Here is a 17,093-nt window from a genome sequence, read left to right as displayed (position 1 = left end):
AGGTCTCAGTGGACAACTTTCTGAAAGGCAGGACAAGAGACAGGCAGTGCCAGTAAACCCATCACAACACTCAATAGCTGAGGTGTCTGAAAGATGCTCAAGGAATTTGAGCACAGCTATTTCATTAAAGCCAACAGAAAAGAGAAGGTTTTGATACAAATAAACATACAAGAGGTCATTTAGAAACAGAATGCCAGAAGATGTTTTGGGACAACAAAAACTGGAGCCAAACCTGGATATAAAGTTGAATCTTTCGAATGGATGGGGTAAGAAGACTGAACCCAGGTACTGTTTTATCCATACCTCATATGGGTTGCCAGGCCATCTTGAGCATTGGGAAGTCCTAGATCTGACAGGGAATCTGAGCAGACAGAGACAGGCGACAAAGACCTCTCCTTCTCCTCTAGCAGGTCAAGTTTCACCAAGGAGCTTGTCTCATCTTCCGAGTTATCCTCTGACACAGAGCCAATAATGAAGCGAGAGTGAGGGTTCTCCACAGGTTTAGTGGGTTGGGAAGACTCTTCCATGGCTCCTGCAAATTGGGCTCTCAACACTGTAAGGGACAAAAGAAAGCCAAAACACAAACCCTGAGGTGAATAAGGTGCTTTCCAGTCCACCCTCTGCTCTGATTCAACAGAATCATCAGAGCTGTAACCAACATAATAAGATCATTTCCTGCAAGGTTAGCATGTGGAACAGGAGCAGCCAGGGGATCAGACAGAAAGACACTGGTAAGGAATGACGGGGCCAGAAGCAAAACCTCCCCTTTTTGGCAGCAGTGAACTGTCAGACTGGCTCAGCCATCTTCTGTACCTTCACCCTGACTTCAACCTCTTGGTCCCACAACATCCATGTCAATTAGGGGACAGTATCTACCTTATGGTAATATACTGAAACTTAGTGGCATGATTTACAATTGTCACAGGAAAATACAAAAGTACAGGTCTCCGTTTTCCATTAAAAGTTATTACATAGAGAAGACTCTCTTCATACAGAGAACTCTATCAAACATCCAGTGTTGGGAATGACTGTGTTTTCTTCAACGTTAAAAAAAGAATAGAATACTTACAACTGAGAAATGACGGAGAAACCAAAGGAGTACCTCACAGCATACAGACAGGTGGGATGGGGCAGCTCTGATAGCCCTGCTCTGCCTGGCTTCCAGGCACTTAGACAGTAATTACATGCAGCTGGAAATCACAGCATTATAAGATCAGGTGTGCACCAACCTCTTGTTATCCTTGCCAGCTGAGCAGTTATCCACTTCCAAAACGAACTGGAAAATAAAAGAATTAACAAGTCCATATTATTATAAAGAATTCTCTGTGTTTTCCAAACTACCTGTATCTTGGATCAAAAAGCTGTTATTAAAAAGCCACAGGTACCAAACTGACTTGATGGGCTTGCTCCAGATCACAGAGTACCAGGGAACTGAGCCTGCCAGTCAAGTCTCTCTGGCACCTTCTGAGCAATGTGTATTTTAGTTCTGCTTCTAGAAGAAACTATGCTTTCTACCAGGGCTATCTACTTATGTCAATCTTTTCCTCTGTCAGCTTCTGAATGTGCTGCTGCCTTCAGCTGCATTTGATGGTCAGGAGTAAACCCTGATAATTAGAAATCTCATGAGGAACTGGTGGCAAGAAGACACAGCTGACACTAGTTCACCAGTAAAACCAACCATGATATAGCAACACAGACAAGGGCAAGATGAGGGGATATTCACTTCAGGGTCCCATTCTCCAAAGATGGACTCCACTATGCAGAGGGACTCTTTTGATGCCCTTAACTCCCAAGTCCTAAACCGACGCAAAAACCTCACAAGTCCTTGCTAATGATAGCCATGTTATGCCAAGTACAGGGATGCAGCATGGTATGTTTGAATGAGAACATGACAGCTTTCATCTGGTATACAAGCAAAACTGAACCATGTTATAACACAAGTAAGACCTGATAGTAGCTTTAATTAGAGCACAGACAAGGAATTTACAGGCAGTGCAATCCTTACACACCGTGCTCTTTCTTTTCATCACTGAGAATGAGAAACTGATCCAACTGGCTTATGCACTTTTACCATGAATGTACTTGACTGAACTATGTACACCCAAACTTGTGTTGACATCATTACTCCCACAAACTCCAGTTTCACTGCGGCCACAGGTGGTTCATTTCACAGACACACTTGATCATTTTGTAACCAAAATGCCACAAACACCTGTCTGAAACAGTCACCGATAGGGTAGCGATGGATATGAAGGGGAAGCGTGGCTGCAAAGCCCATGTACCCATCAGTGACTAAATCGATGCATAAACTAAAACCAATGCATAAACTAAACCATACAGGAAGATTTCTTTAGCTGAGGCGCTTGGGCAGGACTTGCAGCTCAGATAGCACCAAGTTTAATCCAATCTTGTTTGTGCATATAAACCTAGAGACAGTATTTACGTGTTTATTCAGCCTGGCATCAAATCACATCCAGACAATTTACTGCTGGCACAGCTACCAGTGCTGAGGAACCTGGGATACAGCCAAAGCAGCTTCAACCCTTTCTTAATGAATGAAAACTTTTTCTCATATCAAGGACTTACACATTAATAAACAAGTTTTGAGGCTTTGTTTTCTCCTTGCTAAGCAGAGAAGGAAACAGAGGAAGAGGCAGTGAAGTGTTTCACTCCAATACTCCATCAGAAAGCATCAAACTAACACCACAGCTCCTGAGCCCCAGTGTTGCTCAAGCACCTTGTTTGTACAACTCTGTTCAAAAGCAGTTAGTTATCCATGAAGGCCCATTCAAATTCACTCACCAACACACTTCCAACCCAGTCCCAAAGCCAGGAGTCCCACTAACGTTTTGCAATCAGTTGGGAACTCAGGACTGTTCTGAATTAGACATAAGCTTGTTCTCAGCACGCATTATTCAGTTAAATTAATACCAGCACTGTCTGGGTCTAAACAAAATATAGACTCACTCAGAGATGTCTTCACAGAAGCCTTTTGCTTTCAGTGCTGCACCTCACCAAACCTCTGCACGTTACATTCTCTGCCTGAGACATAACTGCCCCAGCTCCCAGCACACATCTTGAATTCAGCTGACCACCAAGACAAGGCTCACATACCATTAACCAGTGTGGATGTATTATTTGTTTTAATAATGATGAACCAGAGCCTAAAACCCCAAATAGTCAGGATCCTCAACATAGCCCCTAGACATAGTTTTGCAGGCAACAGGCTGGCACACAGGCTAACTCTGCAGAGAGACTGGAAAACCCCGTGATTTACAGAAGGATTTGGATTGAGAATTCAACCCTGCAGAGGTTTAAGAGCAGGTAACACTGAGCACTCTGAGCCTGCTCAGCTACAGAGATATGTTTTAATGACAGCTGAACCTACACAGAGCCTGAGCCGTGCTGCCCTCCCTCCTCCTGAAGAAATCAGCCTGTGTTACAGGTCTGAAGACATCCAGCACTTCGTAACTCCCCAGCGTTGCTGGCATCATGGTGTAAAACCCAAATGGCATTCACGCTACAAGCAATGAAAACCCTGCAATCCAAATTCAAACAGTAACATATCTGGTTTTGCCTGATGCTCTACTACTATCGTTAGTACAATGTTTGGCCTGACAGGGAACAGTGACAGACTTTGCAAGTCTCAGTTTCATTTTAAGCTTATTCTTATTATTATCCAACACACTAAGGCACACAAATAATGTCAGTTGGAAATTCAGCTTTTACTATTTCCAAGCCATCCCATTCTGAAGATAATTACACTATTGAAAAGGGCATTATTTCAGCGAAAACGAGTTGTAGGTTCTGTCAAAGCCTCAGCATAGCACCTCTATGATATGTCATATGAAAAGGAAATTAACAGAACTGGTTTTATTTCAAGGTTTCCCGTTTATAGGCCAGGGATCTGTGCCTTCAACCCCACCCCTGGTGGGCTTTGGGGGCTGAAGAACACAAATACAAAACAACAGAATGGACGGGTATTTTTCCCACCCAAACTGAATGAGTAACAGAAAGCAAAGGACCAACAAAGGTACAGACAAAGTAAAAAACGATGTATCATCTGCATAACAAGTTGAGTTTTACTGCACACAAAATCAGCAGCATGCTCACCTGGAAGCAGGGCTCCAGGTTGGGAATGGGCACAGGGATTAGCTTTGTACCAAGAGGAACCACCACACACCAAACCCAGGGAGCTCCTGCCCACGTCCCACCAGGCCAGCTCTCTGCAGCACTGGTTTGGTGCAGCTGATGGGTCAAACCCTGCTCCCCCCGGGCCGTTCCTCAGTTAATAACTGCACTTTGCTTCACTCCCTACCCTAAAACATCCTCTGCAAGTACCAAGCACGCTGTGAAGCTCTTTTGCTTCCAATGTGTCGAAAGGTACTTCACAAACTGCATGTCCACAGGTTAGAAGTTCCACTCTGTTTTCAGGTTTACTGAAACCTTAGACACATAAATATAGAAGTGGAATTTATGCTTCCTAGGTCTCCTGAGGTAAATATGTCTATGTCTCTCCAAAAGAACCTGAAGACAAAAAAAGTGCCTATATTTACAGCCACCCTAACCTGCCAAGACACTCAAGAGTATGTGTGAATCCCATTGTCTCTGGGAGAACTGGGCATAATCTGAACAGTTTGCTGATCACTTACAGATAAATTGGCACAAACCACACTATTACTTTAGATTATTAATCTTTTTTAACGTGGCATATTTCATTTTAAAACTTTCTCAGGCAGATTTAAGCAGTACCACAAAAGGAGATGTAACAATAACGATCTGTTTTGCCCTGCAAATACGCTTTTACAACTTAATTGTTCCTAAGCACTCCGCAACACCTTCGGGAAGGCATGTCCAGGCCCTCCGAAGAAACGGGCCCGAACTCTTCCCTTGAGATCCTGACATGCGATCAGGGATGGGAAGATGCCGGGGATGAGGAGCGATGCCTCAGCGGGCAGAGCAGCGCCGGCCCCACGCTGGTCTGGCGGCTCCAACACTCCCGATTTTATCGGCGGTGAATTAGCCCTCTCGCAGGAGACAAAACCACAATCAAAACCATGCTGCCTTCATGCCGCGTTGTTTCGCGCTGGAGCAGCGGGGAAGCCCCACGAGGGATGGGGCCGGGCCACAGCGCGGCCGCGGGCAGCAGCGGGGCACCGGGAGGAAACGAACCAGCTCTTCCGGTCGGCGGGCGCGGCTCCACGCCGCTTCCCCGCGGCTGGGTACCCCCATCCCACCTTCCAGGACCTAAGGCAGCCCTGCGGAGCCTACAGCCCCGAGCACCGCGCCCTCCAGACAGCACAAAGCGGCCGGCGCGACTCGCCTCAGCACGGCACAACGTGAGCGGATCATCCCGCGCTCCCCCGGGCCCGGCCCCGCCCAGCCCCACGGGCCCGCGCAGCACCGCCCGGCGGGACACCGGTGACCGGTGGCTCCCGGTCCTCCAGCGCGGGGTCCCTGCGGAGCGGGCCGCGGTGCTCACCTCAGCGTGCCGGGCGCTGCGGAGGCGCGGCGGGCCCCCGACCTGGCGGCTGGGCGGCGGAGCTGGCGGGGGCGCGGCGCGGCGCCCCCATCCACCGCCAAACCACGCCCCCTTGCCCAGACCACGCCCCTCGCGTCCGGCCACGCCCCCCACGGTGGTGTGATGCATGGAGTTACCTCAGGTCAGACACCTCCAACCTTGCCCCGCCTGCGCCGCTCCCATTGGCTGCCGGAGGGAACACAACGGGGGGCGTGACCAATCAGGCGGCGCGTGCGGGCGTGGCCAATGAGGAGACGCCTATGGTCTGAGCGGCCGGTTGGCCCGCCCACTATCTCCCGGTGCTGGGAGGGTGCCGGTGGCCAGGCTGGCCAATACACACCAGAGCCCCCCCTCCGCCCGGTCTCTGTTGGCGCGGCCCCTCCGGGACCCCCGGGGCTCGTCCCCTGCCCCCGGAGCTCCCCACACGGCTCCCGGTCCCCAAACCGCTGTGGTACCCGCACGGTGCGGGCCGGACCACCGGCAAGCAGCAGGGCCGATAACGGGGTCATAGACCGGACACCGAGCAGCAGGATACCCCCGCCCCTCCCGGCTCTGCACCGCCCGGCGGGGAGGACCCACGTGGAGCCGGAACACCGGCCCGGGCACCGAGCAGATACACGTGCTAGGCGGCTGGGAAGCAGGCCAGGCGCTGCCCGCGTGTTTGTCCTGCAGCCATCGCTGTGCGGATGGGCAGCGAGTGTTAAGTTTCATTTCAAGATGGCCGCACTGCCCGGCTCCTCACATCCACACCAAAGACTCAACTTTAACTCCTGATGCTGCCGGACCTGCTCCCTGCGCAGGCAGAGCCTCCTCCTGCTGCGATCGGCAGTGCTGCCAGGGGTGCTGTTGAGCACCCACACAAGCAGCTTTCGGCCCTATCCCATGTTCTGGCAGGGCTCAGTGCCATGCTGCCTTCCTGCCGTGCCCAAAGGGACAGAAAGAACACCCGTCCCTTGCTGTGCCTTCCTCTGGTTCAGGGGAAAACGGGGGTTTCTTGTATCGTTTATACATGTGCTCGGCTCTTTACCCCTGCCAGGTTTGAGAGGATACCCCTGAGAGCACACCCCAGTCTGGGGACTGCTCCAGGACACTGCTCAGAGCTCACAGCAGCAGCAGCAGGAGTGGTAATGAAACAGCAAACTCCTCAGACACCCATTTCAGTTTAAAACTCTGGGTAATTTCTTCTTAAAACGTGTTTTAAGGCCAAAATCAGCGGTTCCAGGATAAGCAAGAACTGCACCCCTAGGAAATACTGTCCTGTAGCATGTGGTGGGGTCTGTGCCCCCTGCACAAGTACTCCACATCCAGAAAACCTGACTGGGGGCTTTGTGGTTAATCATACTGTGTGGGGGAACAGACTGTGTTCTCCCCTCCACCTGGACTGAACCTGGAGGATTGTTCTGGGCAGTGATACTTTAATTTATGGCTCTGTAGATGTGTCTTTTACTTTAAAAAATCCTCCTCTATTTAAATATTTTTATGAAGGACCTAAAGGCTACTTGGTGTTAGTTAATCATACACTGTGCTCAGTCCCTGCAGAAGCGAGGGGGAGTACTTGGCACACCGAGGGATCATGTCCTAAATCACTGATAATAACTACATACAGAACTTACAAAACCAGAGATTACAACAGGTGCTTGGTTCAACCTGTCTAGTGCTCCGAGTACCCTGGTCATGCTAAAACCTGCCCATCTCACCCATTCGGTTAATAAATACTGTTCAAATACTGCTGGAGGAGTGATTGCTCCATGTAATTAAATCCTGTAGCAACTCTCCCAATTCAAGGGCAAAGAGAGAACAGGAAAAAGAGCAAATCAAATACATTAACCTTAAAATAAAGCAGGGACTTGGAAGGTGATTTTGAAATTAGGCAGTAACAACAGCCCCAGGCCATGCTCAGCTCTGATGGCCTCAGAGCAGCACTTCATTTACCACTGTAACTACCACCCATCATTCTGAAGGATGGTTGTTAAAAGCCTGTACATGTACAGTACGGAATGGATCCCAAAATACTCCAAGATGTGAATTCTATTTAGGCAAGTAAAAGCATAGCTACAAAGGACTAGTTAAAATGTGTTTAAGCCTCGCACTGATCTGTGGTTTAATACAGGCAGACTGTTTACAAACTTCAGCCTTACTTTCCCCCAGGCTTATCACGTTATGAATTGTAAACACATTTCTGCTTGGTCCTGTTTCTGTTATGCTCATAAAGTGGGCACACTACAGACATGATTTACTCCTATTGCATGAGTTATGAGCACAGGCACTGTTTATGTGTGCAACCCCAACACCCACCCACACATCTCAGAAAAAGCAAGTGTAGCCTCAATAATGCAAGAAAATCATTGCCAAACAAATACAGGGAAAACATTAGTACCTTTTATGATGCCACGTCAGGGCTCCAGGTCTCTTCTCGGCTCTGATAACATCCCCAGTGCAAACACAGGAAAGATCATCCCAGGTTTGGGGGGTGAGTGACGACATCCATCCTGGCACACCTCAAGTCCTGGCAGGCAAGTAAAGAAGAGAAAGGTCAGGGCATGTTTTAAAGCAAAATCCTGCTTTAGCTGCTTAGAAAATGTTCCAGAAGGTTTTAAACATTAGGAATGAAATGTTACTCCCCACAACGCTGACCATATCTGCCTGTTTTCAAGGATAATCACTAACAAAACACCCCGCTCTCCCCAGCTGGTAGGTTAGCCGCCATCACTACAAGATGTGCTCTTACTGGTCCCAAGTTTCCTTACAGCTTCAGGAAGTGCCCTAAATCATCCTGTAAAACTGGTGTTAGGATTGTCTCAGCATTCCCAGCCCAGGAAGTGAACAGCAGAACTAACTGGAAAGCAAGACAGCGCACTGTAGATGGGATGGTGAACATTTAGTGAAGGTATTGGTTAAACACATTCAAAAGAAATATTTAGTTGTTTGAAATGATTTATAATCTAATTCCCTTTCCAACAGTTTTTTGATTCCAAATGATTTCCATCTGAAGTTGCATAAGAATTAGCAAGTACGAAAATAACCTTAGAAAGAGGACACAGAAGTGTCTTATCCAAACTTTCAGTTTTAAAGATGTTTCTGATCAGCTGAGTGAGAACACACTGAGAAGACAAAATCTTCCTCTATAAATGACCCTAATAGGATCCTTGGAGATCCACGAACTGCATTTCACAGGCAGAGAAATGTGAGCAACCGTTTTTGTTTGATTCTGCATTAATACACTATTTCCTAAACAAAAGATGCATTCAGCTGAGTGAGCATGTAGATGTGTTGCTTTGCTGCTACATACCCATTGTACTACACTGGAGGGGAGGATTGTGTCAGGAAGAGTTAAAACCTTGTTTATTTACACCGGAAGATGGGGAATGGTTTCTTTACATTCCTTCCTTGTGCTTGGTGTCAAGCTGCAGTTTATGGTAAGTGGCTGCCAGTAATAAACAAGCACAGCATTTCAGCAAAATACAATCAAATACAAGGGCCAGTTTATCGGGAAGCCCTGCCAGGTATGGAGCAGACCACATGCACCTCATGAGTCAGCCCATGTGAGATTCTCAAACTATCTTATCTTTTCACAGCTTTACCATAGTGGTTTTGGGGGTTTTCTTCCTATTCTACTACTGGCTTTTCAGTTTTCACTGAAAAAATCACATTGAACAAAGCAGCTGAATACACTCAAACGAAAATCCTGCAAAAGCTCAAAGAGAATCTGGTTTTATAGCACCTGATAGATTGTAAATATTAAATATTTATACTAAAATCCATCCTTACCCATCATGAATAGCTAAACTTAATAGGCATGCAAAATAAATATTGACATGCAAGCCCTTGCCACTCCATTTGCTCTCTTTTGAAACTTAAACATCTTCTTAAACATTACCAATACTTCTTGAGTCTCTCGAGTATCAATCACATTGTGGGATGTCAGGGGTTATTTTAGACGATTGGACTGCAAAATTCTACCCTTCCGTGATGGGGGCCATAAACCTGTGGTTAATCAGCACTTTAAATGCTGAGGCTTTGCAGGACAAAGTGATTTCCATCGCCACCTTCTGTCTAAGACAGAAAATGCCAGTTCCCCCAAAACCATCTGCACGACAGCCTAAGGAATCTCACCAAGGCTTTCTGATTAAACCTGCAGGCAGTAGCCTGATTTGTTTCTGTATTTATTTCTGTGCTTATGCACAGCTAATGTGCAACTATTTATGCCCCCACAGCTACACGCAGCAGCACACCCAGCCCTGGAAGCAACCAGCACCAGGGCCGGCAGGTAAACACAGGCTCCCTCCACTTCCTAAGCACTTTTAGGCTTTATTAACAATCTGAAAAGCAGGAAATGGCCTGGGACCAGCCTGCTTGGCATGACCACCGCAGTGGAAATCCCTGCCAGTGCCAAAAGACCTGTGAGGGCTGGTGATGCTGACTGAGGGATTACGTGGTGCTGGTTTTACTGTGCCCAGCGGCATAGGTATTGAGCCAGGCTTGTGCAGCAAGGCCCATGGGTGTTGAGGGCCAGGAGAGGTTGCTGAGGTCCCTCCCCTTGAGAGAAAAGGCTTTATGTAAGGGTTCTGTTTGTCTTTCAACAATGGGGCGTTGCCATGGCGGTCCCATTTTAGAAGGAGCTCCATCCCATGGCAACCAGTGGCCTGCATCAGGACACGAGGGTTAACCTGCGACATACCTACTGAAAGGAAATCTGACCCACAGAAAAGATTTTCAGGTGCATTTTTTACCAAATTTCATATTTTTTTCTGCAGAACCATCTACAGTGAGTTCAGGCTCTAACTTTAGACTCTCCATTTGTTGACCAGGTTAAAGAGGCGTGATAACAGAGAGGTTTGGGATCTCTCCTAATCGCTCAGTATCTGCTTAAACAGCTTTACGACCTTACTCAAAGGAAGCAGTAAAGATAAAAAGGGCTTCAAGAGTATCAAGAAGAGATACAATTATGCTCCTAATACTAATATTTAGCTTAGTGTTTTTGACCAACAGTCTCAACAGAGAAGGTGAGTGGGTCACATACTTGCAAGTTCTAACTGAATTAAACTAAGGATTAAGAGACTCCCTTCTGTAGTATTAGGAATGTACCTTTGTAATTTAACTTTCCTCTATCATATGCTGAACTATGTCTTTAATCCTTACACCCTCACCTCAAATTCCGCATTCTTGCTGTCAGCAAAAGGTTAACATTTAAAAGTAGTTACTAAAACAGGGGAGTAGTGACTTAACCCTGCATTGTTAGTAAAAATGGCCCTTGCTTCATTCCCTCAGACCTCAGAGACTACAAATGGCGTGGGGAAAATGCCTCAGACATAGGTGATGGAGTAAGGAGCCTGAAGATCTTCCTGCAAGGTAAAGAGTCACTGAAGAGGAAAGCTGTAAGGGCTCTGCACCGTGTGGTTACTGTTTTCATCTGTCTCAGCTACTCCTCAGCCACCTGACCAAAAAGCATGTAAAAGATCATGCAGAATTTTAGCTCTGTTTTGCTGAAGGAAAACCAACTCAAAGAGACCCTTATAGCGACCTCAGCTAACTGGGCTGCCCTCAACCTTTTGTGAGAAGAACTGCAAATAATTTAAGAGAAGCCATTTCTAATGTTTCTTATCCTTTTCCAGCCCCTGGAATAGCAGCAACCAAGGGGAAGTTAAAAAGAGCCCAAAAAGTTATGACCCTGGAATGCTTCAGCCATCAAAGCCCTGTGCAAGTAGATGTGCTGTACTTGAAGGGGACAAGCGGATATGTGACAGAGTGGACAGTAGAGAAGCAAATCCTACACGACCTGAACACCTTCAGCAATGCAGATGGGAAACCTGCCACCGGCCGTATCAGTGTTTCACAAACACAGCACAGGAAGGTGCTTCCAAACAAACTTCTCATTAGAGAAAAAGGTAGGAAATTCAATATAACAAAGGGAAGTTTAAGTATGTCAGAGGATGGCAGTGTCCTATTTCATACAGCTGATTCCTCAGCAGTTATTTAAAACAACAAACCTGTTTGTATCTCTCTATTAAGTAGAAAGTAAGGACCCAGAATTAACACTGCTGAAAGCTTCAGGGTTTGGGACAATTCTATGCTTCTGTTCTCACTTCCTTTGGGAAGGCCAGGACATTTTGGCAAACAGTCTCCAATATTAATACCTGTAGAAAATTCTGTACATTGGAAACTATATACAAGCAAGAAAACTATTTCTAGCACTTCACTGCGAATTGCCAGCTGTGTCAGCGTGCACTTCAGCTGCTCCTGGCTCTTCCCTTTATGCAGAAGCAAACATCTGCTTTTAACCTTCTTTTTGCTCCCAGTGCTTCTGGAAGGGATATCAGATTGCGTTGTAACAGCAAAGCTGCCCAAGATCAAAGTTTCTGCAGAGGGTTTGGCTGGCCTGGAGATGTACCGTGGAAACCAGACTTTGTACAGTAAGTACCACTTCTCCCATTGGAGTCACGCAAGCAGCACAGGGGCAGTGTAAGGGTAGGAAAAGATAGAGCTTTCACACACACAGCTCTGGTGAAGTTCTTCCAAAGAACCGTTTCTGGGAATAGCTGTATTGCCTCTCACAAGAGATGCCACAGTCCCTGGCACTTTGTCAGTCCATGGCTGTAATGAGAGGACAGCATTTCAGCCCTGACCTTCACAAGAAGTTACCTGTGTCCAAGTGTGCCCCACAGAGGCTCCCAGATTCCCTTAAGAACCTCACTGGGCTTCAGTGGGAAGTTACAAGCCTTACCACTGTGACTGGGTTTGCACACCCACTTCAGCAGGAACTCAAAGATACTGGAAGTATTTTAAGGTAAAAAGTTTCTGAGATTTTAAAGAGATTTAGAGCTTCCTGTGAAAGCCTATGGGAGACTCTGAACTGTTCCTCTGCTCAGGTCCACCCAACTTAGCCCAGCCCAACCAAAATGAAGAAAACTTTGAGCTGTCAAAGACTTGTAAGCACACCTGAAATACTCTTCTCAATCTCATTTTAGATGGAACTCCACTCGCAGATGACAAAGACATGATGAACAGACCGAAACTTAGTATCATCCTCAAAGCGTTCATCATTGGTATCATAATGGCCTTTGCAATATGCTACATAGTGTTTGCTATATGCAAAATTCCCTGCTCGGTAAGTTTCTGAATACAACAGCTTCTTATCTTAGTCCCTCACGCTCAACCAGAATACAACCTTGTAAGCATGACTGATGAGCTGAGCCCTTCGAAAGCCTTCCACCTCTAAACTGTCCTTCTTCAGGTGTCAGGATTACCTCTCACAGATGGCCAGCAGATGCCCGTGCTCAAAGGACAGGTCACCCTCTCTCATCTTCTAGGCTGCAGGATGAACTATTTAAACATGCTGGTGGAAGGTGTTTATACAAGAAGGAGATACTGAGAACAAAAGACACCAGGGGTTGCAATATGCCAACTTCCTCCCATAAAGCCTTATTTCTTTAATGCCTAAAAATCCAGTAGCACCACCATGGGCCCTCCAGAAACAAGAGCTGTTTTAGTTCTGAACAGCTGGTATTCCCCATATTCCCCACCATGACCTACAAACCCCTAACTGCTTTTGCTTCCTTCCCCCAGGGCTTGTGGGTCAAGTACATCATCATCCACAAAAGACGGCCTGCAGGCAACATTCCAGCATATGGCCAAACAGCAAAGCTTTTAACTCCAAGTATGACTGAAAAGGAGACAATGGAAATTTTTGTCTGACTCTCCTTCCCCAGGTATTGTTGGTCATGGTCAACCAAATCTGACTGAGAGGTAGCAGGCCTCAGTGCAAGCGGTTCCCAAGTGAAGTAATTTCCAAGTGATTAGGTAGTAAGGAGACAGCTAAACCAGTCCCTGGTGGAAGCTGGGTGGGCTCAACCGTCCCCATGCTGGGCAAACAGCACCCGCAGAACGTGCCATCATCATGCCCATGGTCACAAGCAGAGGTGGAAGGGAGCTAAATGAGACAGAAGGGAAGCTGGGACCATCAGCATGGGGAGGATGTATGGGGATAGGCTAACCCATACTGCTCTTTCCAGGGTAACCTGGCTTTAGGTGCAAGTTACTGGGCTTGAAGACAGACCTATCCTTCCCCCTCAAAAAATTACACATCCCTGAATTATTAAGGTGCATTTTCATGAAGAAATTATATAATCTTGTTCTTCCTACGCATTAAGTGAACTGCTGAGGTTGAACAGCTGTACTGTACTCCCACCTTTCACTGAGACTTGGGATCAAGTCACTTAACTTCAGCTTATCCAGTTACTTGTCTGTCACCCAGCTCTAACAACTGCCCTGTAGTAAGGTCAGATTGCTCAGCCCTGCTGACAGACAAGAAGCCCTCTGCATATCACACATACAGAACAAACTACTTGAGAGCATTCAACCTGCAGAAATTAGCTGTAAATAATTTCAAACAGCAAATGAAAATCACCTCATCTGTTAGAACTTCTGAGGAGAAAAAGGCAGCCCGTGAGCACATTATTCATTACAAATTATCCATTCGGATCTTCTCAGAGTGTAACTGTAGTGAAAAACGTGCTGTAGTGAGAGGCTCAGAAAATGAACTGAGACCCTTCAGAGCTATTTCATGTAAGCCACTGAACACTGACCAGGTGGTAACACATTTGGGCCTCTGCTAAGCTGAAAACCAGTTGAACAGACATAAGGCAAAATACTTTGTGTGTTATTGCTCCCTACAGGAGACACGAGGCATCCAAGCAGGAGATGTCGCGACCCTAACCCCCGGACCTGAACAATGCCAGCGCTGCTGTTAGACTCTATGGATAAGAATAATCAATACATATTTTATTGCCATTTCAAACCCTGCCTCTTCCAGATTCTTAATTTTTCCCCATAATTTTTCACATGTGTAATTTCCAGGATGTTTAATCTTGCTGGGAAACAGTTCAGACAAGGAGCATACATGTAGCAAACTCATCTCACAAATAGCAGACCTCCTTCTCCAGCATCAACGAGAATAATGCAGATGTTAATTGTTGAGCTTTTGCCCTTCTCTCAGTCTGAGGGGGTGCATCACATTTCCATGTGCTGATAGAAAAGATATTTCTCATCTATTTGCAAGGTACTTCTATCTAATACAGTTGTCAGCACTCAGACATGAACTGCCAAAGGCCACATCTGTCTGCTACAGAGAACAGCTCTCACCAAGTTCCCAGAATCTGCATAAATGAATAGCAGCAGCCTCTGAGCTTCTCAATGAGCAATGTACCACTTCCCCACAGTGATGCAGATCCTGTTCATCTGAATCAGCATCATCCATGCTCTGCAGGGCACCACAAGAGTTTCACACAAAATTACTCATTTTCTCACAATAGCATAAAAAATTTTGCACAGAAATGGTAATGACAGGAGGTTTCTGTGGAAAAAGTATGGGGTCACTGTGCTATGTGGGGTTGACATAGCCCTGACCATGTGGGATGTCCTGGGCAGGTTGAGTTTACTGCAAGAACAGACCCTAAGTGTAAGCAAGTATTTGAAATGCATGGAATACCAGTTACATTTCCCAGCACCAGGGCACCAAAACCATACACAGAATCTACTTAATATCTTCATTAAACTGCATTTTCACTGTTGGCATTGCTGTTACAATTGCACCAGTAAAAATGTACCATGTCCACCACAATACAGCACACAGGGCTACCACAGAGGTGATGAGATAGCAGAGGATGTGTACAGCCACTGCACAGGGTTTGGTGCGCAGGCTGTCTGGTGTGAAAACAGTTTTTAACAAAGCAACTAGCTAAATCATTTGTGAGCTTTGGTGTCTTATGCAATGCAAGACTTGTTAAGCCCTGGTCAGATCCCTCTGGCTGGATGTTCTTAACAAGTGGGAGCCTACTTTATTCACCTAGTCCATAAGGACATCCACAGTGCACATGGGAAACAGCCAGGATATGTCATGATGCCTGCCTGCAGGCAGGGAATCATGGAATCCCATACTGGTTTGCGTTGGAAGGGACCTTAAGCTCATTCAGCCCCAACCCCTGCCACGGGCAGGGACACCTTCCACCGGAGCAGCTTGCTCTAAGCCCCTGTGTCCAACCTGGCCTTGAGCACTGCCAGGGATGGGGCAGCCACAGCTTCTCTGGGCACCCTGTGCCAGCGCCTCAACACCCTCACAGGGAAGAGCTTCTGCCTAAGGGGAAATCCTGCCTGACCAATTTGGTGGCCTCTGTGATGGGGCTCAAGAACTGACGGACAGCAGTAGAGCAGCTGATGTCATCTACCTGGACTTGTGCAAAGCATTTGACACTGTCCCACACAACATCCTTGTCTCTACATTGGAGAGACATCAATTTGATGGATGGACCACTCAGTGGATAAAGAACTGGCTGGATGGCCGCACACAAAGCATTGTGGTCAATGGCTCAATGTCCAGCTGGAGACCAGTAACGAGTGGTGTCCCTCAGGGATCAGTGTTGGGACCGGTCTTGTTCAACATCTGTGTCACTGACATGGACAGTGGGATTGAGTGCACCCTCAGCAAGTTTGCTGATGACACCAACCTGTGTGGTTCGGTTGATACGCTGGAGGGAAGGAATGCCATCCAGAGGGACCTTGACACGCTTGTGAGGTGGCCTGATGCCAACCTCATGAAGTTTAACCATGCCAAGTGCAAGGTCCTACATCTCTGTCGGAGCAATCCCAGGCACAGCTACAGGCTGGGCAGAGAGATTCAGAGCAGCCCAAGGAGGACTTGGGGGTGCTGGTGGATGAGAAAATGAACATGAGCCGGGTTCAGTGTGCGCTTGCAGCCCAGAAAGCAACCGTACCCTGGGCTGCATCAAAAGGAGCGTGACCAGCAGGGCGAAGGAGGTGATCCTGCCCCTTTACTCCACTCTCGTGAGACCTCACCTGGAGCATTGTGTGCAGCTCTGGTGTCCTAAGCATAAAAAGGACATGGAACTGTTGGAACAAGCCCAGAGGAGGCCACGAGGATGATCAGGGGACTGGAGCACCTCCCATATGGAGATAGGCTGAGAAAGTTGGGGCTGTTCAGCCTGGAGAAGGCTGTGTGGAGACCTCATAGCAGCTTTCCAGTATCTGAAAGGAGCCTACAAGGATGCTGGAGAAGGGACTCTTCACTAGGGACTGTAGTTACAGGACAAGGGGTAGTGGGTTAAAACTTTAACAGGGGAAGTTTAGATTTGATATAAGGAAGAAATTCTTTACTGTGAGGGAGGTAAGGTGTTGGAACAGGTTGCTCAAGGGAGCTGTGAATGCTCCATCCCTGGCAGTGTTCAAGGCCACATAGGACAGAGCCTTGGGTGACATGGTTTAGTGTGAGGCGTCCCTGCCCATGGCAGGGGGTTGGAACTGGGTGATCTTAAGGTCCTTTCAAACCCTAACTGTTCTATGATTCTAAGACCTAAATAATCTAAATACTAATCCAAAACTCTGTCAGTTTAACCCATTCCCCCTTGTCCTATCCCTACAAGCCCTTCTCAACTGGCAGCCTGCAAGGATTTGCCTTTCACTACCTCAGAAACTTGATGGGTGAATGAACCCACAAAAACCAGATGGGCAGGGACCATCATTAACTGCTATAGGAAGGAGTTAAACTCTTCCCAGGTATACC

At 47.1% G+C, this 17,093-nt stretch overlaps 2 protein-coding genes across 3 annotated transcripts in view; one reads left to right on the top strand and one right to left on the bottom strand.

The window, feature by feature from the left end:
- ACACA (acetyl-CoA carboxylase alpha) overlaps nt 1-8,027 on the bottom strand; it is a 113,400-nt gene extending 105,373 nt beyond the window's left edge. The window contains exons 1-3 of one of the 2 annotated variants that reach the window (XM_061363377.1): nt 7,899-8,027; nt 1,230-1,276; nt 304-553 (exon numbers count right to left, since the gene is read on the bottom strand). In XM_061363377.1, the coding sequence (XP_061219361.1) occupies nt 304-553; nt 1,230-1,276; nt 7,899-8,005 (404 nt within the window). In that variant the 5' untranslated portion in view covers nt 8,006-8,027. Of the gene's footprint in view, nt 1-303; nt 554-1,229; nt 1,277-5,482; nt 5,589-7,898 lie in introns of those variants that run through there. The other variant, XM_061363376.1, reaches the window with a different exon arrangement.
- Nucleotides 8,028-10,737: 2,710 nt separating this feature from the next.
- Nucleotides 10,738-13,213, top strand: LOC133217630 (uncharacterized). Its single transcript, XM_061363250.1, has 5 exons — nt 10,738-10,870; nt 11,134-11,406; nt 11,818-11,931; nt 12,487-12,626; nt 13,085-13,213. Exons 2-5 carry the CDS (start codon nt 11,184-11,186, stop codon nt 13,211-13,213), a joined length of 606 nt encoding a protein of 201 aa, XP_061219234.1. The 5' UTR covers nt 10,738-10,870; nt 11,134-11,183.
- The last annotated feature ends 3,880 nt before the right edge of the window (nt 13,214-17,093 follow it).

The sequence above is a fragment of the Neopsephotus bourkii genome, unplaced genomic scaffold (assembly GCF_033783945.1).
Source record: "Neopsephotus bourkii isolate Nb327-2 ecotype Australia unplaced genomic scaffold, CSIRO-AGI_Nbou_v1 NB_1154, whole genome shotgun sequence".
Taxonomy (NCBI): Eukaryota; Metazoa; Chordata; class Aves; order Psittaciformes; family Psittacidae; genus Neopsephotus; species Neopsephotus bourkii.
The sequence above is the reverse complement of the archived record's forward strand: the minus strand, read 5'-3'. Positions and strand labels throughout refer to the sequence as shown.